At 34.2% G+C, this 26,098-nt stretch overlaps 1 protein-coding gene across 1 annotated transcript in view; it reads left to right on the top strand.

Moving 5' to 3' along the window:
* LRRIQ3 (leucine rich repeats and IQ motif containing 3) overlaps positions 1 to 26,098 on the top strand; it is a 192,055-nt gene that overhangs the window by 2,016 nt on the left and 163,941 nt on the right. The window contains exons 2-3 of the mRNA XM_079129002.1: positions 13,445 to 13,693; positions 14,261 to 14,584. Of these exons, the coding sequence (XP_078985128.1) occupies positions 13,445 to 13,693; positions 14,261 to 14,584 (573 nt within the window). The remainder of the gene's footprint in view (positions 1 to 13,444; positions 13,694 to 14,260; positions 14,585 to 26,098) is intronic.

Raw genomic sequence — 26,098 nt, 5'->3', positions numbered from 1 at the left:
TCTAGGAAGGATGGCCATAGAAATGGATATTATTTATTCCTAATGTGACGGCATTGCTCACATAAAACATGCTAGAAGTGAATATGTCACATTATCAGCTATGTTTTTTGTGCTCCTGTTTTTCTTATTTTTATCACATTTTCATTAAATTTTCAATAATTTTTTAAAAATTCAGTATACTATCTGTGAGTAGATTTCTTTGGCAGTAAAATTATAGTAAGTTAAAAGTTTTAAGTCTATATTCAATATAATCACACATTGTGAGGTATGATTGTTTAAACAGTTATATTATCAGTGTTCCCAGAGCATTTACCACAAAGAATGTATTATGTATTTGCCAGTCTTAATTTACTAGAGTAAGATATGCCATTCCAGCTTAGAGTAAGTTTATTAATTATGTACATATCAAACACTGGAAACAATCTTAGTCTTAGATTCCATATTTTAAAAGACACATTGAACAAATGAGTGTATAATCAATAGAAAAATATTCTGTGGTGGCATTTAGGTCTATCTTGGAGGAAAGTACATGAAGAGTTGCCATGAAGAGTAAGATATGTTAAAAAAAAAAACAGCTTTCTTAAGTTATACTTTTCTGCCATTAATTTAATCTGAGTTAAGTGAACAATTTAATTTTATTTATTTATAGCTAATGCGAGTTAGATTGTTTTTTAATTACTGTGGGCACAAATATGACTGTCGAATGGCAATTTTAGAGGAGCACATTTTAATTCCCCTCCCTATTAATATGAAGAAGTTGAAACCAAATGAAGAGGGTCAGGGATCCTGAGTCATGGAGCTCATTGTGCATGACATAGCCAGGCCATGCTACAGCTCTGCTTGCTTCCAGTGCTTTTATTTTATCTAACTATTGCTTCCTTCTCCTACTTTTCATGACATGCAGCAACAGCAACTCTTTTTATAGTTATTTTTATTTCAATTTGTTTACTCAGCGAGCCTATTCTCAACTTTATTTCTTATATATTTTTCCCCACTGAACCTTCTTGAAGGAACCCTCACTCCCTCTTACCTAGTTAAGGGGAAAAAGGAAAATTTTTTCTGGGAAAAATTCTTTACCCTCCCCCTGTTTCCAAACTTCTATTTTTAGTTTCTTCCTTAGTTTTTTTGTAAGCTTCCAATGAAATGTCCAAATAGTATAAATATAGTGTGCTTTGTCCAGATTATTAGCATGAAGGTTTTTTTTTTTTTTTTTTTTTTTTTTTTTTTTTTTGGATGAGGAAGTAGGAATAGTGGTTAAAGAATTAAATTAATATAGAAATAAATTTCAATTAGTTTAGTTTATTTCAATTAGTTTAATGTTTATTGCTTTTAATAGAAATATACCAGTGGTACAACTTTAGGAGATAAAAATACATTTTTCATGAATGCTAATCAAATACTGTTTGGGGGGTAAAAGAATCAAATTATTTACTATGCTAAATAAACTTTTTTAAGAGTGATTCCATGTAGATGTTTATATATGGATCTTTTGATTAGATTTGATTTTTTTATGTTCATTGTTTGGTTTGCCACCTTTTATTTTGGGAAGCTTTTACTTTTGTAGTCTTCAACAGTGGAATAAAAACAAAAGCTGAAAACTGATGTGTCACAGAATCACTTTTTTTCTGAACATAATATAATTTTAAAAAAGTAAATACACTTAAAAGAAATAGAAATAAATAGAAATGATAAATAGAAATGAATCCTGATTCCTTCTTCCAAATGACTTTTTATGTCATTTGAAAACATGGATTATCCATGAAAGTATGTTTTGAATTATCAGGATTATTTAGGTTAATTTATTAACCTACTATGTTCCACTTTTAATTGCCAGTATACATATGCACTGTTCTGTCCCACAAAATTCCCTCTCCTTAATTTTGAAAAATAAAACAAACCAAAACATTTTGTTGGGTCTGGAGAAACAGTTGGGTGATAGAATGCTTGCCTAGCATACATTGGACCCTGGGTTTGATTCCCAGTGCCATAGAAAAAAACAACAAAAACATTTTGTCTGTAATACAAAATCATGACAATTCTTCCTCAAAATATGATTAACTTCAATATGTCTGTTGTCCAAATAAAAAATATTCTAAAAATATCACTTTCTTTTATTAGGTTCGAAGGGGTTAAATGTGTTGCAGTTTAAATCAAATACTTTATTCTTTTTTCATTTTTCATGGTTTTATTTTACATATAAGTATCTTAGCAGCTGTTTTAATAATTATGGAGTTCAGTATCCAGAATTTCATTTATTTAATAATGTCATTGGTAATGTTTATAAGTTACATCTACATGGATCATCAAATCTAATAACATTTTAATATACTTTTTATTTAAGAAAACAATGCACCTATATTCTTCATACCTAAATTCATTTCAGCGAATGAGTGAAAAGTCCAAAGATAATTGATATAGTCAGCAAGGCATATTTTTGAAAATTTATTTTCCATATTGATTATGTACATTTGGAGAATAAATGAATATGCAGAATATTTTTTCTCAGTGTTTAATTTAGACGTTATGTTAATTATAACCTTAGATAATTATAATCGTATGTAATTCCACTTCATGCATTTGTCACCAGTTTCCTTATTTGCTTATTTATTGCAGTGCTGGGGAATGAACCTAGGGCTCAAGCGGGGCAGGTACTTTACCCTGAGCTATATCCCCAGCCCTGCCACCAATGTTTTTAAGTGGAAATTTTGGGGGGTAAAGATGAGACTTATAGGTGATGTATTTCGTATATTATGTAAATATTTTATATAGTGTTACTAAAATATTTATTAATGAAATTAAGACTTTATTAGATGTAAACTAAATAAATTTTTACTGATAGTGATACTGATATTTTTAACAGCATAACTTTTTTTTTTTTTTTTAAAACCAAGATAGTCTCAGACAAACTGGGAATATTTGGTCACCCTAGGACAGTTCAAGCTATTTCGAATTCTTCATAACGAGCTGAGCCTTCCTTTCTAGTTTTGCATTTCTGTTCTTCCTTCAGAGAGCAAAGATGGCAATTATTCCACCAGTCTCCAGATCATCTTCCCCTCAGATATTCTTCATGCAATATTATTTCTATAGCCCTCATATGTGTCAGGAGCTTTTCTTTTTCTTAATATTTTTTTTTAGTCAATGGATTTTTTTTTTTTTTTTTTCCAGTGCTGGGGATTGAACCCAGGGCCTTGTGCTTGCAAGGCAAGCACTCTACCAACTGAGCTATCTCCCCAGCCCAGTCAATGGATATTTTATTTTGTTTATTTGTTATGGTGCTGACGACTGAATCCAGGCCCTCACACAAGCCAGGCAAGTTCTGTACCATTGAGCCACAGCTCCGGCCCCTGCCAGGAGCTTTTCTAAATGCCTTAGGTATAGCAACTAATTTTATCTTCGAGAGTGTCCTAAGAGACAGGCACTGTTCTAACTCCCATTTCGCAGGTGAGAGAGTGGAAGCACAGCTTAGTATCCTGCCCAGGGTCACAGTTAGCCCATGTAGTAGGGCTCCAAATCCCTGCTCTGAATCGTTGCACCTTAGTGCTCCTCACTCAGTCAACATGGCTGTATTGAGCACCCAGTGTACTGGATGACAAGATGCTGAAGAGACATGTGGTTCTTGTCATTGTGGAGTGTATTGTTTAGCAGGAGACACAAGAGCCATTAGCAAATAAATAAAAGAAATAAAATAATTCCAAATTAGGGTCACTGTGATGAAGTAAATAGGTGCTAAGATAGAAAACACTGGTGAAGGTAGTATAGATATGTAAAAGATAAACTATTTTTTTTCCTCCTTATTTCACACTCACCACTCAACAGAGACACTTCTGATCACCAAAATGTATGTGGGCTGTTTCCTCCACATCAATTAATTCTGTAGTGGACTGCCAGTTGGACATTCTATTATATAATCAATAATGACACTATCTACTTGGGGATGATATCAGATCTCAGATAAAGGGCTCATTAACACAGACTGTCCCCCATCACCATTTCAGATGCTAATCCCAAGACCCAGGTTGTGGCCTGTACTTTCTTTTATTTTTTTTTAATTTATTTTTGTAAACAAATGGGATACATGTTGTTTCTGTCTGTACATGAAGTAGAGGCATACCATTTGTGTAATCATACATTTACATAGGGTAATGGTGTTTGATTCATTCTGTTATTTTTTCCTTCCCCCTCACCCCTCCCACCCCTCTTTTCCCTCTATACAGTCCCTCCTTCCTATATTCTTGCCCCCCTCCCATCCCCCATTATGTGTCATCATCCGCTTATCAGCGAGATCATTCGCCCTTTGGTTTTTTGAGATTGGCTTCTCTCACTTAGCATGATATTCTCCAATTTCATCCATTTGCCTGCAAATGCCATAATTTTATTATTCTTTATGACTGAGTAATATTCCATTCTATATATATGCCACAGTTTCTTTATCCATTCATCCATCGAAGGACATCTAGGTTGGTTCCACAATCTGACTATTGTGAATTGAGCAGCTATGAACGTTGATGTGGCTGTATCTCTGTAGTATGCTGATTTTAAGTCCCTTGGGTATAGGCCAAGGAGTGGGATAGCTGGGTCAAATGGTGGTTCCATTTCAAGCTTTCTGAGAAATCTCCACACTGCTTTCCAGAGTAGCTTCAGTAATTTGCAACTCCACCAGCAATATATGAGTATACCTTTTTCCCCACATCCTTACCAACACCTATTGTTGCTTGTATTCTTGATAATCACCATTCTAATTGTGGTGAGATGGAATCTTAGGGTGGTTTTGATTGGCATTTCTCTTATTACTAGAGATGTTGAACATTTTTTCATATGTTTGTTGATTGCTTGTAGATCTTCTTCTGTGAAGTGTTCATTTCCTTAGCCCATTTGTTGATTGGGTTATTTGTATTTTTGGTGTAGAGTTTTTTGAGTTCTTTATATATTCTGGAAATTAGTGCTCTATCTGAAGCCATTAAAAACCTACCATCCAAGAAAAGCCCAGGACCAGATGGATTCTCAGCCGAGTTCTACAAGACCTTCAAAAAAGAACTCATTCCAATACTTCTCAAAGTATTCCAGGAAATAGAAAAGGAGGATACCCTACCAAACTCATTCTGTGAAGCTAACATCACCCTCATACCCGAACTAGGCAAAGACACATTAAGGAAAGAAAATTTTAGACCAATATCCTTGATGAATATAGATGCAAAGATCCTTAACAAAATAATGGCAAACCGTATTCAAGAACATTAAGAAAATTGTGCACCACGATCAAGTGGGATTCATCCCTGGAATGCAAGGATGGTTTAACATCCATAAATCAATAAACGTAATCCATCATGTCAGTAGACTTAAGGATAAGAATCATACGGTTATTTTAATTGGCGCAGAAAAAGCATTTGACAAAATACAACACCCCTTCATGCTCAAAACACTAGAAAAAATAGGGATAGTAGGAACATACCTGAACATTGTAAAGGCTATTTGTGCCAAGCCCATGGCCAACATCATTCTTAATGGAGAAAAACTGAAAGCATTCCCTTTAAAAACAGGAACAAGACAGTGATGTCCTTTTTCACCACTTCTATTCAACATCATTCTTGAAATACTAGCTAGAACAATTAGACAGACTACAGAAATTAAAGGGATATGAATGGGAAAAGAGGAACTGAAGCTGTCACTATTTGCTGATGACATGATTCTATATTTAAAGGATCCAAAAGAACTCCTCCAGAAAACTTCTAGACCTCATTAATGAATTCAGCAAACAGCAGGCTATAAAATCAACACGCATAAATCTAAAGCATTTTTATACACAAGCAATGAAACATCTGAAAGGGAATCGAGGAAAACAACTCCATTTGCAATAGCCTCAAAAAAAAAAAAATACTTGGGACTCACGTTCTTGGATAGGCAGAATTAATATTGTCAAAATGGCCATACTACCAAAAGTGCTATACAGATTCAATGCAATTCCATTTAAAATCCCAATGACGTACCTTACAGAAATAGAGCAAGCAATCATGAAATTCATCTGGAAGAATAAGAAATCCAGAATAGCTAAAGCAATCCTTAGTAGGAAGAGCGAAGCAGAGGGTACCACAATACCAGAACTTCAATTATACTACAAAGCAATAGTAACAAAAACAGCATGGTATTGGTACCAAAACAGACATGTAGATCAATGGTACAGAATAGAGGACACGGACACAAACCCAAATAAATACAATTTTCTCATACTAGACAAAGGTGCCAAAAATATGCGATGGAGAAAAGATAGCCTCTTCAACAAATGGTGCTGGGAAAACTGGAAATCCATATGCAACAGAATGAAACTAAACCCCTATCTCTCACCCTGCACAAAAATCAACTCAAAATGGATCAAGGACCTTGTAATCAGACCAGAGACCCTGCATCTTGTAGAAAAAAAGTAGGTCCAAATCTTCAACATGTTGGCTTAGGATCAGACTTTCTTAACAGGACTCCAATAGCACAAGGAAAAAAAAATAATAATAACTGGGACAGATTGAAACTAAATAGCTTTCTCTCAGCAAAGGAAACAATCAGGAATGTGAAGAGAGCCTACAGAGTGGGAGAAAATCTTTGCCACTCATACTGCATAACTTTTTTGAAACTATAATTGGATGGAGTTTTCTGTAATCTGTTGGTATACTTAAACTAAATTTGCCTTTTGAACATTATATTATTTGAACTGAATAATTTACATATTGTGCATTTCACAAAATTAATTATAAAATTAAATCTAACTTTTTAAGGTTGTTTAATGACAAATGCTATTGGAGGTAAATATTAAGTTAATAGAGAACATGAATGTAGAGTAAATTGTATAGAATATGGAAAACAGTACTTATAAAAGTAATTTATTTTTAAATTCATATTACTACAAAATGTCAGTTGAGAATGGTTTTAAAAACTGAATACATCTAAAACAAATATCAGTTAAGTGGAACCAAAAATATTTCTTCAGCATAAGGTGTTTTCTTCCTCTGACTTCTTTAAAGTTTCTTTTCCATATCTTTGATCTTTCTGAAACTTGATTATGACTTGTCTCTGTGTGTGTTTGTGTGTGTGTGTGTGTGTGTGTGTGTGTTTTCTCAGTTTATCTTATTTGGTCTTCTCTGAGCTTCCTGAGTGTGTGTCTTGGTGTCTGACATTAGTTTGAGGAAGTTTTCAGTATTGTTACTTCAGATATTGCTTTGGTTTCTTTCTTTAACATTCCCATTACTTGCTACATCTTTTGGAGTTTTCCCACAGTTTTGGGACTGGAAATTTTTTTCACCCAGATTTTCTCTTTGCTTCAGTTTTGGAATTTTCTACTGATACATTCTCAAATGCCTAGAGATTTTTTTCCTTAACCATGTGTAGTCTACTAGTCATCAAAGGCATTCTTCATTTTGTAGCAGTGTGCTCTTCAGCATGTTTTGTTGTTTCTCTTAGAATTTCCATTTCTCTGTTTGCATTATCTACTTTTTCATGTCGCCTACCTTTGCCATTAGACCCTTTAGCATATTAATTATGCTTTAAATTCCCACTCTGATAATTCCATCATCCTTGCTGTCTATATTATTCTGATGAATCTGTATTTGTCTGTCTATTGCTACAAATTTGGGGGCAGCAGGAAGCCTTTGAGTTAGTTTTCTAACAAATCTAAGAGTTTTTCATTTTTTAGTTTGTCTAGCTTGTTAAGGTGTTTTGAGGTGGAATAATTAATTCTAAGCTCCTTACATACTAAACTGGAAACTAGAAGTCTCTTGATTGACTTTTTGAGGAACACATTCTCTTTTAAATTGTTAATTGAATGAGGTACTTACCTTAGTAATTAATACATTTGTAGAATTTACCAAGTGCTAAATATGTTCATAAACAAGTTATGTCAACTTACTTGTTCATGTTACAATTCTCTAGGTTAAGTACAAATACTTTTGTTATTTTACAGATGAGGAAACGGAGTATACATAATTTGGTTAAGGTCATAGCTTAGAACAGTGTGTTTTCAGTTCCATCTTTTTCTACCTACTTTATAAACTGCTTGGAAAATCAGAATAACTTATTCTAACCATAGAGTATGACTGAGGTGAAACTCTACCAGTTTGGTCTACTAAGTCTTAAAAAGACTTGACGATTCTGCTTTTTTACTTTCAGGAGCCTTGTGTCAAGCATGTCTGGCTCCCTTGTTACAGAAATACATAGATAGAGAACATAGAAACCAGGTCAAGATGATCCTGTGATAGATAGTGTGGAGAAAAAGCCTCCTCACAGATGAACCTAACTTTCCTACTGTCCTTACCAAAACATCAGACTTGTGAATGAATAATTCTGGATGTGATAGTTCAGTTGAGGCTCACAAGACTGAAACTTCAATAAACCTCAGTGAACCGCTTACTTCAACTGAGTCAACCTACAGAAACTTCAGAGATAATAAAGTGGTTTTGTTATAAGTCAGTAGATTTTGGAGTTATTTTTTATACTGCATAAGTAACTTAAAAGTACATATTTTAAAAATTTTTTTGCAAGAGATTGAATATTGTTTGTGAATTCCAAATAAAGAATTCAAGGAATTAACAAAAGATTTCTGCCTAAATGAGAGAGTTTGTCCTTTGTACTTAGTAGTCTTTTATATGTTCTCATCTAAAACTTCTGTTTCTCCAAGGAAAGGAAAAGACAGCCAGATATATCTGTATGTGCTAGTAGTATTGAAATCTGACTGTAGGTCTGTTTTAGGAGAATGGTGGGGATGTACCAGAGATTGAACTCAGGGGCATTCAACCACTTAGCCACATCCTCAGTTCTATTTTGTGTTTTATTGAGAGATGAGGTCTCACTGAGTTGTTCCGTGACTCACTTTTGCTGAGGCTGGCTTTGAACTCTCTATCATCCTGATCCGGCCTCCTGAGCCCCTGGGGATTACAGGTGTGTGCTACCACTGCTGGCAGAACTCTAGGCCTTATATTAATTTTTTTTAAAAGTTAGCTAACAGAACAAGTTTCCTGTTCTCAGGGTACATGTAATTTAATGGAAAGAGAACATTTAAATTTTTTAAATTGGATATGTGGGAATAGAACAGGAATCTACATCATAAATAAAAGTCACCTGGATAATGATTTTCCAGAGAATCACAGTAAAAATTAAAATGGCTGCATAATTACAAAAAAACAGCAAAATTCTTTTCCGAGCCTTAAGAGATTTTACTGACAAAAATAAATTGTCATATAGAATCATGGGAGGAACTGAATCTACCATAGGGAGAGAACTGTTTGCTGGAATCTAACAATACCTTGCAAGGTTTGAGCAGTATCAGCTTGGCCAGTTTACTTTTGATCCAGACATTCTATAGGCTTAGAAAATTTACAGACATTACTCTTAGTTGCCTCATTTTCCAAACACTGAAACTTATAAAAGCTGAAGCCCATTTTCCTTCATTGGAATACTGAGCCTGTAATCCCAATGAATAAATTATTCTGCACCAGGATAAAACTGTCATTGCTTTTATCTTAAATTTTTTTATGATTTCTCAGTTCATAAGAGGATCACACCAAGACAGATGTGTGACATCCTGCAATGTCAGAGTTCAACATATTTCATTAACTAAGAATCAGTGTTGTTTAGAATTTTAATAATCGAATTAAATAAAAACTAATATTTCAATACTGCCTTTTTTTGTTTACCACGTAGTTAATTCAGTGTTTTCCCCAATGTATTACTTTAAAACTTTTAAGAATTCAGAAAATTAGTTTTCTTTTCATAAAAAATTTAAGTCATGAAACCTGAGTCTGCTTAATCATACTGGTATTTAAATCTTACTTTTTTGGCTTATAAAAGAAATCTTTTTGATTAAAGCTAAAAGTAGACACTTGTACAAAATGGAAAGGGCATGGAATTAAGTACTATGCTGATTATCTCAAATTTAGATTGAATAGCCCCTTAATCACACTGGTTTTTAATTATTATAGACTTTTTTTTTTTACTTATAGTAGGCATATTTTTGATCAAAGCTTAAAAATGTTGTATGAATGCAAGTAAAGGCATTGTATTACATAATATAAAAATTACCTGAAATTCAGATTAAACTCAGTAGTTCTTGTCTTCATCAGACCACATATCTTATTGGCAAGAAGTTTTCAAGTGAGTGAAGAATGCCAGTCAAATTAATTCCCTTACCATACATCATTCATTTTAACGTAGAAAACATATTTAATATTTTGGTGGGGAGGGTACAACATTTTGAGGAGTGTTACAATTGTATCAGTAAACTTCACAAAGCTAATGAGGTTATTCATCTAATAGATACTTTTGAATTCTTCACATAATTACAGAACCTTTCATTTCAACAAATATCTAGAATATCAGATCAGTATAGAAAACAAAAAAGTTCAGTTTTGAATAATGCTAGTAGTATGTCATTGACATATTCAGATGACATAGTGTTCAAGCAGAAAATTTAGTGAAATGAATCAATGAAAATTTTATTAATACAACTGCTGTAGAATAATTAATAAAATGAGATACAGATAAACCACTTTTCATGGAAGAAAATTTAAAATAAAAAATTGGTGAGTAATGAGTCTACAGACATTAATAACTATACTTAATTACTATCACTGTTTATAATGTCTGGAAATAAATGCCAGGGTGAATATTACACCTTGTAGAAATAAGTTTCAAAATAGATTTATTAGAGACATAATGATCTGTGTAAGAAATAAACATTAACTATATATAAACTTTTGTGTATGTGTATATTTTGTTGGGATGCAGTAATGAAAAGTATAAAATCACTTTCATCCTTTATGAGGAAATAAGATCTCTAATACTTCCTGGTTGATGGATGTTGATTGTCCAGAGATGTTTTTGATGAATTTTTGAGGTGAAACATAGAGGAAAAATAAGAAATTGAAAAGGCAAGACATAGTTTGGGGAAAAAATAATGCAAAACACATACTTGATAAAGGACTGGCATCCAAAATAGTACAAGAATCTCAAACTCAACCATAAAAAATCAGTGCAGTCAAAAAATGGACAAAAGATATTGACATCTTACATAAAATGCACAGATAGCAAATAAACATGAAGAAAGATGCTCAAGATCATATGTCTTTAGGAATTGCAAATTAAAACAATGAGATACCATTACACTTATTAGAATGACTAGAATGCAAAATACTGACCAAATACTAGTGAGGATGAGGGGCAACAATCTTCTCATTCATTGCATGGGAGATGTAAAATAGGGCAGTGACTTTGGAAGCCAGAGACATTTTCCTCACAAAATGGAATATACTATATGATCTAATATGTAAACAGCTGATATTTACCCAAATGATTTGAAAACTAGTGTCTACACAAAAACCTGAACACAAGTGCTTATAGAAACTTTATAATTGTTCAAACTTGGAACCCAACAAGCTATCTTCAGTAGGTGAATGAATTAATAAAGCATTGTACATTCAGTGCTTTAAAAATGAGCATTTAGGAAAAAGATACCAAGGAAATTTAAATGCATATTACTAAATGAAAGAGGCAAATCTGGAAAGGGTATACATTGTATGCTTCCTACAGTATATCTTGAATCATCTGACATTCTGGAAAGTCCAAACTATGGAGACATTAAAAAGATCAATGGTTATCAGGGACTTGAGAGGAGGCAAGGAGGTGAAGTCCATGGGACTTCTAGAGCATGATATAATAATGATTCTACATGATACAATAATGATGGGCACATATCATTATACATTTACTGATAACCATAGGAGATATACCACAACAAAGAGTGAAGTCCAAAATAGGGACTTTAGTTAAAAATAATGTATTAATATTGGTTCATCCATTTTAACAAATGTATCACTAATGCAAAATATTAATAATGGAGAACTATAGGGGTTCAGGGTTAATGAGAGAGTATATAGGAAATCTGTACTCCTTACTCACTTTTTCTATTGACAAAATATCTCCCCCCTTCAAAAAAAGTGTTTTTTTTTTTTTTTTTTAAATCACACATTACCATAAAATAAACAACACACCTCTTTGGTATGTGACTCTTTGCAGATTTCTTCCAGAATAGTTAGTGCTTTCAAAAAGTGGATACTATAGTTGAAACTTTTGAGCACCCATTTATCTTTCTTGAAACATGCCAATGTGTCCCATATATAGCCTCTCTTAAGCTCTTGTCATGAACTGTTCTGGAACTAGCCTATCTTCCGATGACAATAGAAAAGTAGTATTTTGAAAGGAGACTCTGAGGAAGGACTTCCTAAAGTTATTTTCTGTTTAGAAAAGGAATGCAAACAATGGAATACAAAGTAGATATTGCCTTATATTTTAGGACCTCTGGAACCTGGTGAATTTTGTAAGAGCTTGTGTCTATTTATGCTGTTTTGCTGTTTGATTTTGGAAGGCAGGTTTACTTTTAGTTTAGACTAATATTTCTCAAGATATCCATGAATTGCCTGCTTAAATAGATTTCTGAATTCTTAACCTAGAGATTCTGATACAATAGTTATGAAGGTGGGGCTCAGAACTCTGCTTTTAAATTAAATTCCATAGATGCTGCTTAAGAATTGGAAGGGTATAGTTTAGGCCTTAGGATATAAAAAAACAGCCAATGTCTTAATTAGTATGAGTTTATCTGGATTTTCACATTCTCATTTGAATTTTGTTAACAGTTTTATCTGTACATTACAAAAACTGGATTCCTTCTGTAGGGAAAGTGGTTTATCTTGGAAGCCCCAGATATCCACTTATGCTTATACATTCTCTTCTAAACTATCACTAATTGACTAACTTTTATGAAAACTAAAATTACCCATACTAAGGGAATTCATATGTATGAGATATACCATATAAGAATGTAGAATAAAATATTGATCCAAAAGTTTTAGATAAATTTAGTCAAATTTTAAAGCTTTTAGAATTCTGAATACTAATAGTCTAATTAAATTGAACATAAAAATACAGAATGTGATGGTTTTTCTTTAAGAAATAAATATTGTTGATAACAGTTGAAAATCGGTATTACCCCTTAATTGCCACCGAATGCATTTTTTTAGCCTCTGTACAGATTCTCATTCTCCTAACTTGTTAACTCTTCAGTGATTTTATTTGTTTAACATTACTGGTAAACCAAAATTATTATACTAACTATGTAAGGCATAATTTATTACTTGTCTGGTCTAGAAGTAACATCTTTATTCATCCATGTTCTCATTTCTATGAAAAAGAAATGTTTTCTTCCTTTTACTGGTTTGCTTTTGGTAAGTACAATGATACCTTTTTCAGTAGTAAATAGATATTTAAAATACTTCAGGATAGAAGATTCTATGGGAATTAGATATTCCTTTTAAAATTTTTATCTTTTCATTTTCATTCTCATTATATCTTAGCAAATATTCTATTTTGTTTTCAGGTAGACTTTAAAAGTTGAAAACTTTTCCATCTTTCCTAGATGTTTCATGGAACAATCACAGAAGAGCTAACCAGTCATAAAGAATGGAGTCACTATAATGAAAATATAAGAGAAGATCAAAAAGATTTTGTTTTTGTGAAGTTCAGTGGCCTTTATTTAAAATCTATGGAAAATTTGCAACCTTGTGTCTCTCTTAAAGTATGCATTTTCTCAAATAATTTTATTACAGATATTCATCCCCTTCAAAATTGTATAAAATTAATTAAACTTGATCTCCATGGAAATCAGGTAAGCAATAGTCATTTAAGATGTTTGAATATAAGTGAAATTTATATGTAATGGACACTTATGTTATCTATCCACTATATTGTTTCCAGATAATTTATTATCTAAATTATAAATATAAAATTGAAAATAAATTTAAAAATAAAATATGTATTAATACAAATTTAAAAGTGCAATAAAATTTTAAAATAAAGTACATAAACAATGCATGATTTGGTATATTTTACTTCTTAAGTTTGTAGTGCAGATTAAGAATACTTCCTGATGCCAATTCTTTATATAAAGAAAGTATTTTAGAAAATTTAAAGAGTCAGCTATTATCAAGGAATTTTCACTGAATAAAATATATATGGTTATGCATTTAATTATAACAATGATAGTTTATTACAAATACCCAATGTATTGCTGTTTTCCCAGAAATCATTCAGATTCTTGGAAATGTTTATCTTGATTATTAATTAGAAACTTGCAAGATAATGAATTTTAGAAGATGTTTAATGTTTTGCTATTTTCCCATACGATGTTTACACAAGTAATATTAGAGGAAATTTAATTTTAATAATATTTCAGATAAAGAATCTACCAGATACAAAATTTTGGAAAGGATTAAAGAACCTGAAACTTCTTTATCTTCATGACAATGCATTTGCAAAGTTAAAGAATATATGTGTATTGTCTGCCTGTCCAAGCCTCATTGCTCTCACTCTGTTTGATTGTCCGGTAAGCCTTAAGAAAGGATATAGACATGTTCTTGTTAACAGTATATGGCCTCTCAAAGCACTGGATCATCATGTTATTTCTGATGAAGAAATAATTCAGAACTGGCATCTTCCTGAAAGATTCAAAGCATATAACCAGCGACTCTTCTTCAATTTCTGTGCTGCTTTGAGAAAGGTAATTGGCTTCATTAGAATTGCATTTGAAATAAATTTAAAGAAGTGGAATTTTAGTTTCTAAATTGTATGCTTAAATTTTTTAAACTTTTTAAAGAGTTGTTTTATTTATATATCATAAATCCATGAATGTATTAGTAATGGCTTTCTATCTGAGCATTCATGAAGGTTTATATGCTTCTTGCATGAAGACATTGATCCTAAAATCATGAAGTTGTAGAAAAATATGTTATTGCTTTTTAATTAAAAATAGATCTCTAATTCATTTTGGTTTGGTATATGAATGATTTCTTTGAGAAATATTTGGTATTTTTAGAATGCCATAAAGTACAATCTATATTATTTTTGAAAAAGCATAAAATACTCAATTCTTAAGCAAGTAATTTGACATTAGCATAATCAAACCATCATTGTATATTGATTTACAAAGTATTGAAGAAGTGATTGGAAGAATTGATTCCTAGAATTTACACAATGCTGGATATATATATATAAATAAACCATTCTTCATAGAATATTAATGTTAGAGCAAATAAATAAAAGTTCAAAAGAGGGGATTAACTTTGAAGCCGTTAGGAAAAAAATCAAGTATAAGATATAGTAAATAAGCAAGTATGTTGCAAAGCAGTGTTTAATTTTGATATTCCAAGTATATATGAATTCTTATGTATAGTCATGCATCATTTAACAATAGGAATACATTTTGAGGAATGTTGCCATGATTACATGTTATTAGCATTTTTGTTATTGTCTAAACATCAGAGGGTGTACTTACATAAACTAAGGTAGCAATGACATCATTAAGTGATATAATCTTATGATACCATAATTGTGTATGTAGTCTCTCATCATCATTGACCAAATGTCATTATCATTATATGGCGCATGACTATATATGCATGGATGTTTTGAGGAAGAATAGAAAATTATTTTGAACAATGATTACAATTGAAAATGTATATAAAATTTAAGTGATTATATATGATGAGGCCTAAAATTACAACACTGATTTTTTTATAAGTAAATACAATTCTTTAAAAATTATCAGTATATTAATATTTTGTAATATTAATTTTTAAAACTTTAGGTTTTGGTAGTAATTTTGTCATAATGATTAAAAATATTAAAAATGAGGGCGTATTTAAGTTTGGTATATTAACTTGGACTCTAAAGGAAGAATTTCTTTTCTGTGGTATGATATAATCAGAGGTAGAACCATACACTACCCCATCAAGGACAATAAAAATAAAGGAGGGATAAAGTTTCATTTAAGGAACAAATGAAAAGTTGGGCAAGTTGGATAATATACAGAAGAATTTAGATTTTTTGGTGAATACAGTGGAGATCAATTGAAGTTATTTGAGTAAGAAAATGGAATGGTTCTCTAATAGTATGTGCTCATAAAACAATGATATTACTAAAGTTAAAAGGCAATTATTCAATATTTTGTTAGTAGATTATAGAAGACAAGGGTAGAAAACGAATGACAGCAGTGAGATTAATTACTCTAGACAAGAAGGGAAGTTATTAGGGTTTATAGAGCAGACTTCAGTGCTACAAAGTTAGTATAAAAAGTAGAAGACAGACACTTTCTGTGAAAACTATAGTAGTAGGCACTTTATGTATTTTATTCCTTCATTCTTTGGCCATATATATGCTCTTTTACCTAAGATACCAAAGGGATTATTCTGGGTCTTGGGGATTCAGTGGTAAACAATACTGACAAATTTCCTGCCTTTGTCTAAGGTCAGTGGAAAGACACAGAAAATAAACATATGAGGTGAAAAAAACAAAAGTAAAAAAGAAATAAAGTGACCTTAGAATGTCAGATGATGTTAATTACAAACAAAATGCAAAGAAGGAACTCACAGGATGAAAGGCCTGAAGATTTGGGCTAAATTAGCTCAGTTGGATGGGAAAGGCCTTTCTGAAAAATATCTTGTTTATTCTTCATCATATCCTTTGATGTGGAAAGGTATTAATTTTATTTCATAGAAGAAAATGAAGCATAGTGAGATACAGGGATCTAATTCAGCATCAGACAAATAAGCAAGTCATAAAGTTGGAATTTCAACAAGTCTTAGTTTCACATTTCTTCCATCAATGCCTCATAAATGTTAGTGCAAAGATTTGATGAGAAATTTTTAATGGATTGATGTGTGAAAAAAAGAAATAAGGAAATACACCTCTAAAGTTTTGAAACTATATAACTGAAACAAACAAACAAAAATTAGTATCCAGATAGGGGAGCATATAAAAAAGGTTGTAATAGAAAGATGAGTTTGTTCTAGACTTTTTTGTTGGTGACATATCTATTAGGCACTAGAAAAAATGAACTAAAATTTAGAAATAGTGTTCTAGGCTTGAGGTGTAGGTCCAATAGTCATTTGCTTGAAGACAAAGTTGAAACCAAGCTCTTTTGGGAAAATATAGGGATCAATGAAGACTAAGAACCCAGGACAAACCCTCGAGAGTCAATTTATGTATAGAAAGCAGTGGAACAAATGAAGATAAAAGGGAATTGACCCAGGGAGGTGAGAGTAAAAGGGAGACATGGCCACTATCATCACTTAAACTAAGGGGACAAAAGTGTTTAAAAAAATGAAGAAAGTATCTAAAGGATCAAAAAGAAAATTAGCACTAAAAGAAATGTATATTGAGAGGCTTTTTGATGGCAAAGAGTTTTTTTTTTTTTTTTTTTTTTAATCATTGAAATTTCAATAGTTTGCAGATGCCAGTATGAAATTGTAGTGGATAACTGATTGCCAATTATAAAAGCTTTTCTCAGAAATTTTTTGACAAAGGAAAGATAAAGCCTAAATTATAGGAAATAGGATAAATCAAAGATTTTAAAAAAGTGAGATGTTACTAAGTTCAACTTATTTTTAAGCTGAGGAAAATATTTTAAGAAGAAAAAGATTGAAAATTTCAGAAATGAAGTGAAAAATGAAGAAAACCACTACTGAAAAAGTATGAATGGAAAACAACACAAATACAACAAACCTAAAAGAGATATAGTACACAAAATGCTGGCAGACTTTTTTTGAGTTGTAGAGATGTAAAAAACTATTTTAATATCAGCTTTTTAGTTTACCTATTAATTTCAGTTTGTCCTGCTGTAAGCAATGTTCTTTTGATTATTCTTTGATGATTGAGAAACTTTATAGCAAATATCAATAAATTTCGAGAGGGAATAAATGTAAGTCTATGGGGATAGATATTTATTCAGTAATGTTTGAAATATATATCTTAAGATTTCATTGTACTTATTAATGAACGTAAGAATATTATGAAAACTGAAAATATTAATCTAAAAGTGTTCATACAATTATTTCTCTAAGGATTAGCACTTTTTTTAGTAGAGCATTGATGAGGAAATTCAAGAAGAATGTTTATTCTGAAAAAAAAAATTTAGTAGTATAGTCATAACTTCTGCCTTATAAAACAATAAAAAATTGATAAGCATCTTGTTTACTCTTAATTGGGAGATAAAATGATTTCTAGTCCTTTTTGTGGGTATAGTTGGATAATATTTATATTTTATAGATGAAGAAACATAGGGTATCCTTTATTATATGAAATAAAAGTAACTTTAGAAATTCAAAATGTTTATATGTCTAAAAATTTATGAGATATATATTTATATTTTTATCTCTATAATCATTTTAAAGATGGAAGTGATCTGGGAAATAGCTAATTTTATCAATTGGGATTGCTTTTGTCTGCATATAGTAAGAGGCCAACTAATCAACTATTGTATTTTTATCATTTAATGTGTATTTAAAGATGGGTAGTTCTCTGTGTAGTTAATTGTTTAGGAAATCATGAAGGAACATAGCTTAGTCTATCTTCTGCTTCTGCCATTTAGCTAGTGGGCATTTACTATTATGGGCAATGAGATTTTACATTCTAGCATGTGGCAGAAAGAAGGGGAATAGTGAGATCAAAAAGCACTTGTCAGCTAAGTTTGCCATTTTGTATTAGAAAAATAATAACTCCTGCAATGTCTTACCTGATAAACTTCCACTTCTGAAAGTGACTCAGGTGGCTACCACTTGATTGAAGGGCATTTGTTTCAATGAGTATTTTTAAATATGTACTTTTACTTTTAAACAAAACTGATATTCTATTATGAGGATAGAAAGTATAATAGATTCTTTGAAGGCAGATAACACTTTCCATCATATAGAGATATATAAATGATAATTCATTACAGGGATGGCAATTTAAGGTAGAGGTTTTTACTTCAAGCAATTGGCATTCATTTGTTTTATTTTCAATGAAAATATCAAAAGATATAAAAATGCATATGTATGCAAGTACTAAATAGATATTTAATGTAAACTAATAATTCACTTTAAACAGTAATATGTATTAAATAATATTTATGAAATTTTAAATGTTTTTAATTTCCAAAAAATTAGAGATTAAAAAAGTCTAAATGAAACAATTATAAGAAAAAGTATCAAAAGTAAGACTTTTCGGTTTTCAAGATGGCGGCCTAGAGGGTGGCTGCATTACGTGTTGCTCCAGAACTCAGGATTCAAGAGAGGAGATATTGAGACGCTTGGGACCAACTCAAAGTAGCCGGGTGACTCTCACCCTCTGGGGGGGCATCCCGGATGGGACGGGGGTCCCGGAACGCAGGAAACTTTGTGAAGTAGAACTGCCGGCGAGACGCCCCTCCCCCTGCTGGAGCGCCATAGAGGAGGCAGCTCGGCACAGCGCTGGGACTCGGAGCAGCCACTGGGGCTCCGGCGGCTGCCCGGGGGAGGAGTGGCGGGGAGAACTGTGTGGACTCAGGACACCGGGGCCTGCCCTGAGGAGGAGGAGAGGAGCGTGGCCACTTGGATTCCGAGAGACTGCGCCAGAGCTGCAGGCGGTTGCCAGAGGAGAAGCCGCGCGGCGAGCTGTTTGGAATCAGAACGACGCTTCTGAACCCTGGGGCCTGCCCTGAGGACGAGGAGGAAGAGGAGCAGCCGCTTGGATTCGGGCGACTATACGGGAACTACAGGCGGTTGCCAGAGAAGGGGCTGCGTGGCGAGCTGTTTGGACCCTGACCACTTCTGAACCCCGGGGCCTGCCCGGAGGAGTAGGAGAAGGAGGAGAAGGAGCGCGGCGGGTCCTTTGGACTCGCAGTGACTGCATTAGCGCTCCAGGCGGCTGCTCAGAGGAGAAGGCGAGTGGTGAGTTATTTGGTCTTAAAGTGACAGCTCCTGAACACAGGGGGGCTGCCTGGAGGAGAAGCGTGGTGGGACGCTTGGTCTTGAGGGACCACACCAGAGCTCCGGGCGGTTGCCCAGAGGACCCGTGCAGCGGGTCACGTGGATTCAGAGCCACTCAGAGGGACTGCTCCTGAACACCCGGGGGGTTATCTGGAGAAGGAGGAGGAACGGGCAGGGTCACTTCGACTCGGAGTGATTGATTGCCCCGGGCTACGGGTGGTTGGTGGGAGGAGGAGGCACGAAGTGAGTTTCTTGGACTCCTAGTGACCGCACCGGCATACTGGGCGGCTGTCTGGAGGAAGAGGCCTGTGGCGGGTCTCTGGGACTCAGAGCGATTGTTCGGGGCCACAGGTGGCTGCTCAGAGGAGGGGCCACGCAGCCAGGCGATTAGGTGCAGAACAGGGTCCCAGGATCTAGGAGGCTTCTGGGTGGAAGAGCCGCACAGAGACAGGCTTAGGGCGGAGCGAAGGTTCCAGGCCTATGGGCAAATTCTCTGAGGAGGGGCAGCCTAAGGAGATTCATCTGCGAAGGGTGAGGCTCCCAGGCCCAGGAGGTAGGGCCGGGCCCCTGGAAACTTTGCAGAGGAAGGCAGCCCAGCCCAGGCAGTAGCTGTAAATTGAGGGGAACCTCTAGGAGGAAACTGACCAGCGAGACCTCCCCACCGGGTGAGTCTTCCCTGCTGGGTGAGGTTTCCCACAAGGACGGTAAAACCAGAGGCTCAGGCCCAAACAGGCCTTGCCTCAGCTCACAGCCTAGGTCCCCTTTGGATGACCATAGGTCAACAAGTGGAGGCACCTCTGCCCACTAGCAGGGAATATACCCCACCTGAAGGCCACCACTCCTAGAGAGGCAGCTTCCTTGTGGACACCGCATTATCAACCTCCTCCAAGACTTCAGCCTACTGAAGGCTAAGAGGGGATATATATATAGAAATCTTCAGGGTCATTGTAAATCAACAGAGGAAATCTGCAATATCTCAGCGGTCCACTGATATCTGAACAACATGAGAAAACAAGGAAAGAAAATGCTGCAAACAAATCTAGATGTTACATCAATAAAACCCAATGACAGCATGGCAGAAGAAATGACAGAAAAGGAGTTCAGAATGTACATAATTAAAATGATCAGAGAAGCAAACGAGGAGATGAAAGAGCAAATGCAAGCATTGAATGATGAGATGAAAGAGCAAATGCAAGCATTGATTGATCGCACCAATCGACAGTTAAAAGAGCAAATACAGGAAGCAAAAGATCATTTCAATAAAGAGTTAGAGATATTGAAAAAAAACCAAACAGAAATCCTTGACATGAAGGAAACAATAAACCAAATTAAGAACTCCATAGAAAGCATATCCAATAGGATAGAACACCTGGAAGACAGAACCTCAGACATTGAAGACAAAATATTTAACCTTGAAAACAAAGCTGAACAAACAGAGAAGATGGTAAGAAATCATGAACAGAATCTACAAGAACTATGGGATATCATGAAAAGGCCAAATTTAAGAATTATTGGGATTGAGGAAGGCCTAGAGAAACAAGCCAAAGGAATGAACAACCTATTCAATGAAATAATATCAGAAAATTTCCCAAATCTGAAGAATGAAATGGAAAATCAAGTTCAAGAGGCTTACAGAACTCCAAATACACAAAATTACAACAGACCCACACCAAGGCACATTATAATGAAAATACCTAACATACAAAATAAAGACAGAATTTTAAAGGCTGTGAGAGAAAAGAACCAAATTACATTCAGGGGGAAACCAATACGCATATCAGCAGATTTTTCAATCCAGACCCTAAAAGCTAGAAGGTCCTGGAACAACATTTTTCAAGCCCTGAAAGAAAATGGATGCCAACCAAGAATCTTATACCCAGCAAAACTTACCTTCAAATTTGACGATGAAATAAAATCCTTCCATGATAAACAAAAGCTAAAAGAATTTACAAAAAGAAAGCCAGCATTACAGAACATTCTCAACAAAATATTCCATGAGGAAGAGATGAAAAACAAAGAAGCAAATCAGCAAAGGGAGGAACTATCCTAAAGGAATTGTCAAATAAAGGAGGAAACAAGTTGTGTCAAACAAATAAATAAACAAAATTTTAAAAATGAACCAAATGACCGGGAAACCAAATCATTTCTCTATAATAACCCTGAACGTTAATGGCCTGAATTCATCAATCAAAAGACATAGACTGGCAGACTGGATTAAAAAGAAAGATCCAACAATATGTTGCCTGCAAGAGACTCACCTCATAGAAAAAGATACCCATAGATTAAAGGTGAAAGGATGGGGAAAAACATACCATGCACATGGACTCAGCAAAAAAGCTGGAGTATCCATCCTCATTTCCGATAATGTGGACTTCAAGCCAAAGTTAGTCAGAAGGGATAAAGAAGGTCATTTCATACTGCTTAAGGGAAGCATAAATCAGCAAGATATAACAATCATAAACATCTATGCCCCAAACAGTGGCTCATCTATGTATGTCAAACAAATCCTTCTCAATTTCAGAAACCAAATAGACCACAACACAATAATACTAGGTGATTTTAACACGCCGCTCTCACCACTGGACAGATCTTCCAGACAAAAATTGAGCAAAGAAACCATAGATCTCAACAACACAATCAATAATTTAGACTTAACGGACATTTATAGAATATTCCATCCAACCAAGAGTGAATACACTTTCTTCTCAGCAGCACATGGATCCTTCTCTAAAATAGACCATATATTATGCCACAAAGCTAATGTTAGCAAATACAAGAAGATAGAGACACTAGCATGTATTCTATCAGATCATAATGGATTGAAGTTAGAAATAAATGAAAGAGTAAAACACAGAAACTATTCCAACATCTGGAGATTAAACAATATGCTATTATATGATGAATGGATAACAGAAGATATTAGGAAGGAAATTAAAAAATTCTTAGAGGTAAATGAGAACAAAGAAACATCATATCAAAACCTCTGGGACACTATGAAAGCAGTACTTAGAGGGAAATTTATTTCATGGAGCGCAATTAATAAAAGAAGTAAAACTCAACAAATAAACAACCTAACACTGCAGCTCAAAGCCTTAGAAAAAGAAGAACAGAACAGCACCAAAAGTAGTAGAAGACAGGAAATTGTTAAACTCAGAGCTGAAATCAATGAAATTGAAACAAAAGAAACAATACAAAAAATTGACAAAATAAATAGTTGGTTCTTCGAAAAAATAAACAAAATTGATAAACCTTTAGCCACACTAACAAAGAGAAGACGAGAGAAAACCCAAATCACTAAAATTCGGAATGAACAAGGAAATATCACTACAGACAGGATGGAAATACAAAACATAATTAGAAGCTATTTTGAAAATCTATACTCCAACAAAATAGAAAATTTCGAAGACATCAACAGGTTTCTAGAGACATATGAATTGCCTAAACTGAATGAGGAGGACATAAACAATTTAAATAGACCAATTTCAAGTACTGAAATAGAAGAAGTCATCAAAAGCCTACCAACAAAGAAAAGTCCGGGACCAGATGGGTTCTCAGCCGAGTTCTACAAAACCTTTAAGGAAGAGCTCATTCCAATACTTCTCAAAGTATTCCATAAAATAGAAGAGGAGGGAACCCTCCCAAACTCATTCTATGAAGCCAATATCACACTGATACCTAAACCAGACAGAGACTCATCAAGGAAAGAAAATTTCAGACCAATATCCTTAATGAACATCGACGCAAAAATTCTCAACAAAATTTTAGCAAATCGCATACAAAAACATATTAAAAAGATAGTGCACCATGATCAAGTGGGTTTCATCCCAGGGATGCAAGGTTGGTTCAACATCAGGAAATCAATAAACGTAATTCACCATATTAATAGACTTAACGTCAAGAATCACATGATTATTTCAATAGACGCAGAAAAAGCATTTGATAAAATACAGCACCCCTTCATGCTCAAAACACTAGAAAAAATAGGGATAGTGGGAACATTCCTTAATATTGTAAAGGCCATTTATGCTAAGCCCATGGCTAATATCATTCTAAATGGTGAAAAACTGAAAGCATTCCCCCTAAAAACTGGAACAAGGCAGGGATGCCCTCTCTCACCACTTCTATTCAACATCGTTCTTGAGACTCTGGCCAGAGCAATTAGACAAACCAAAGAAATTAAAGGGATACGAATTGGAAAAGAAGAACTCAAACTATCCCTGTTCGCTGATGACATGATTATATATTTAGAGGAACCTGGAAATTCCACCAGAAAACTCTTAGAACTCATAAGTGATTTCAGTAAAGTAGCAGGTTACAAGATCAATGCCCATAAATCCAACGCATTTTTATACATAAGTGATGAATCTTCAGAAAGAGAAATTAGGAAAACTACCCCATTCACAATAGCCTCGAAAAAAATAAAATACTTGGGAATCAATCTCACAAAAGAGGTGAAAGACCTCTACAATGAGAACTATACAACACTACAGAAAGAAATTAAAGAACACCTTAGAAGATGGAAAGATCTTCCATGTTCTTGGATAGGAAGAATTAATATTGTCAAAATGGCCATACTACCTAAAGTGCTATACAAATTCAATGCAATTCCAATTAAAATCCCAATGACGTACCTTACAGAAATAGAGCAGGCAATTATGAAATTCATCTGGAAGAATAAGAAACCCAGAATAGCTAAAGCAATCCTTAGCAGGAAGAGTGAAACAGGGGGTATTGCAATACCAGATCTTCAACTCTACTACAAAGCAATAGTAACAAAAACGGCATGGTATTGGTACCAAAATAGAAAGGTAGATCAATGGTACAGAATAGAGGACACGGACACAAACCCAAATAAATACAATTTTCTCATACTAGACAAAGGGGCCAAAAATATGCAATGGAGAAAAGATAGCCTCTTCAACAAATGGTGCTGGGAGAATTGGAAATCCATATGCAACAGAATGAAACTAAACCCATATCTCTCACCATGCACGAAACTAAACTCAAAATGGATTAAGGACCTCGGAATCAGACCAGAGACCCTGCAGATTATAGAAGAAAAAGTAGGTCCAAATCTTCATCTTGTTGGTCTAGGACCAGACTTCCTTAACAGGACTCCCATAGCACAAGAAATAAAAGCTAGAATCAACCACTGGGATAGATTCAAACTAAAAAGCTTTCTCTCAGCAAAGGAAACTATCAGCAACGCGAAGAAAGAGCCTACAGAGTGGGAGAATATCTTTGCCAATCATACTTCAGATAGAGCACTAATCTCCAGAATCTATAAAGAACTCAAAAAACTCTACTCCAAGAATTCAAACAGTCCAGTCAACAAATGGGCTAAGGAAATGAATAGACACTTCACAGAAGAAGATCTATAAGCAATCAACAAACATATGGAAAAATGTTCAACATCTCTAGTAATTAGAGAAATGCAAATCAAAACCACCCTAAGGTTCCATCTCACCCCAATTAGAATGGCGATTATCAAGAATACGAGCAACAACAGGTGTTGGCGAGGATGTGGGGAGAAAGGTACACTCATACACTGCTGGTGGGGCTGCAAATTAGTGCAGCCGCTATGGAAAGCAGTGTGGAGATTCCTTAGAAAACTTGGAATGGAACCACCATTTGACCCAGCTATCCCACTCCTTGGCCTATACCCAAAGGACTTAAAATCTGCATACTACAGAAATACAGCCACATCAATGTTCATAGCTGCTCAATTCACAATAGCCAGACTGTGGAACCAACCTAGATGCCCTTCAATTGATGAGTGGATAAAGAAACTGTGGTATATATATACTATGGAATATTACTCAGCCATAAAGAATGATAAAATTATGACATTTGCAGGCAAATGGATGAAATTGGAGAATATCATGCTAAGTGAGATAAGCCAATCTCAAAAAGCCAAAGGACGAATGATATCGCTAATAAGTGGAGGTTGACACATAATGGGGGGGAGGGAAGGGTTAGAGTTAGGGTTAGGGAGGGGGGCAAGTATGGAGGAAGGAACTACTGTATAGAGGGTAAAGAGGGGTGGGAGGGGTGGGGGGAAGGGAAAAAAATAACAGAATGAATCAAACAACATTGCTCTATGTAAATTTATGATTACACAAATGGTATGCCTTTACGCCATGTACAAACAGAGAAACAACATGTATCCCATTTGTTTACAATAAAAAAAAAAAAAAAAAAAAAAAAAGTAAGACTTTTCATAAAATTATTACATCTTTACATTTGTGGATGAAACCTGAGTTATAAAAAAATAAATAAATATAAATTTA

This window comes from Sciurus vulgaris (assembly GCF_902686455.1).
Source record: "Sciurus vulgaris genome assembly, chromosome: 1".
In the NCBI taxonomy this organism is placed as follows: domain Eukaryota; kingdom Metazoa; phylum Chordata; class Mammalia; order Rodentia; family Sciuridae; genus Sciurus; species Sciurus vulgaris.
The sequence above is the reverse complement of the archived record's forward strand: the minus strand, read 5'-3'. Positions and strand labels throughout refer to the sequence as shown.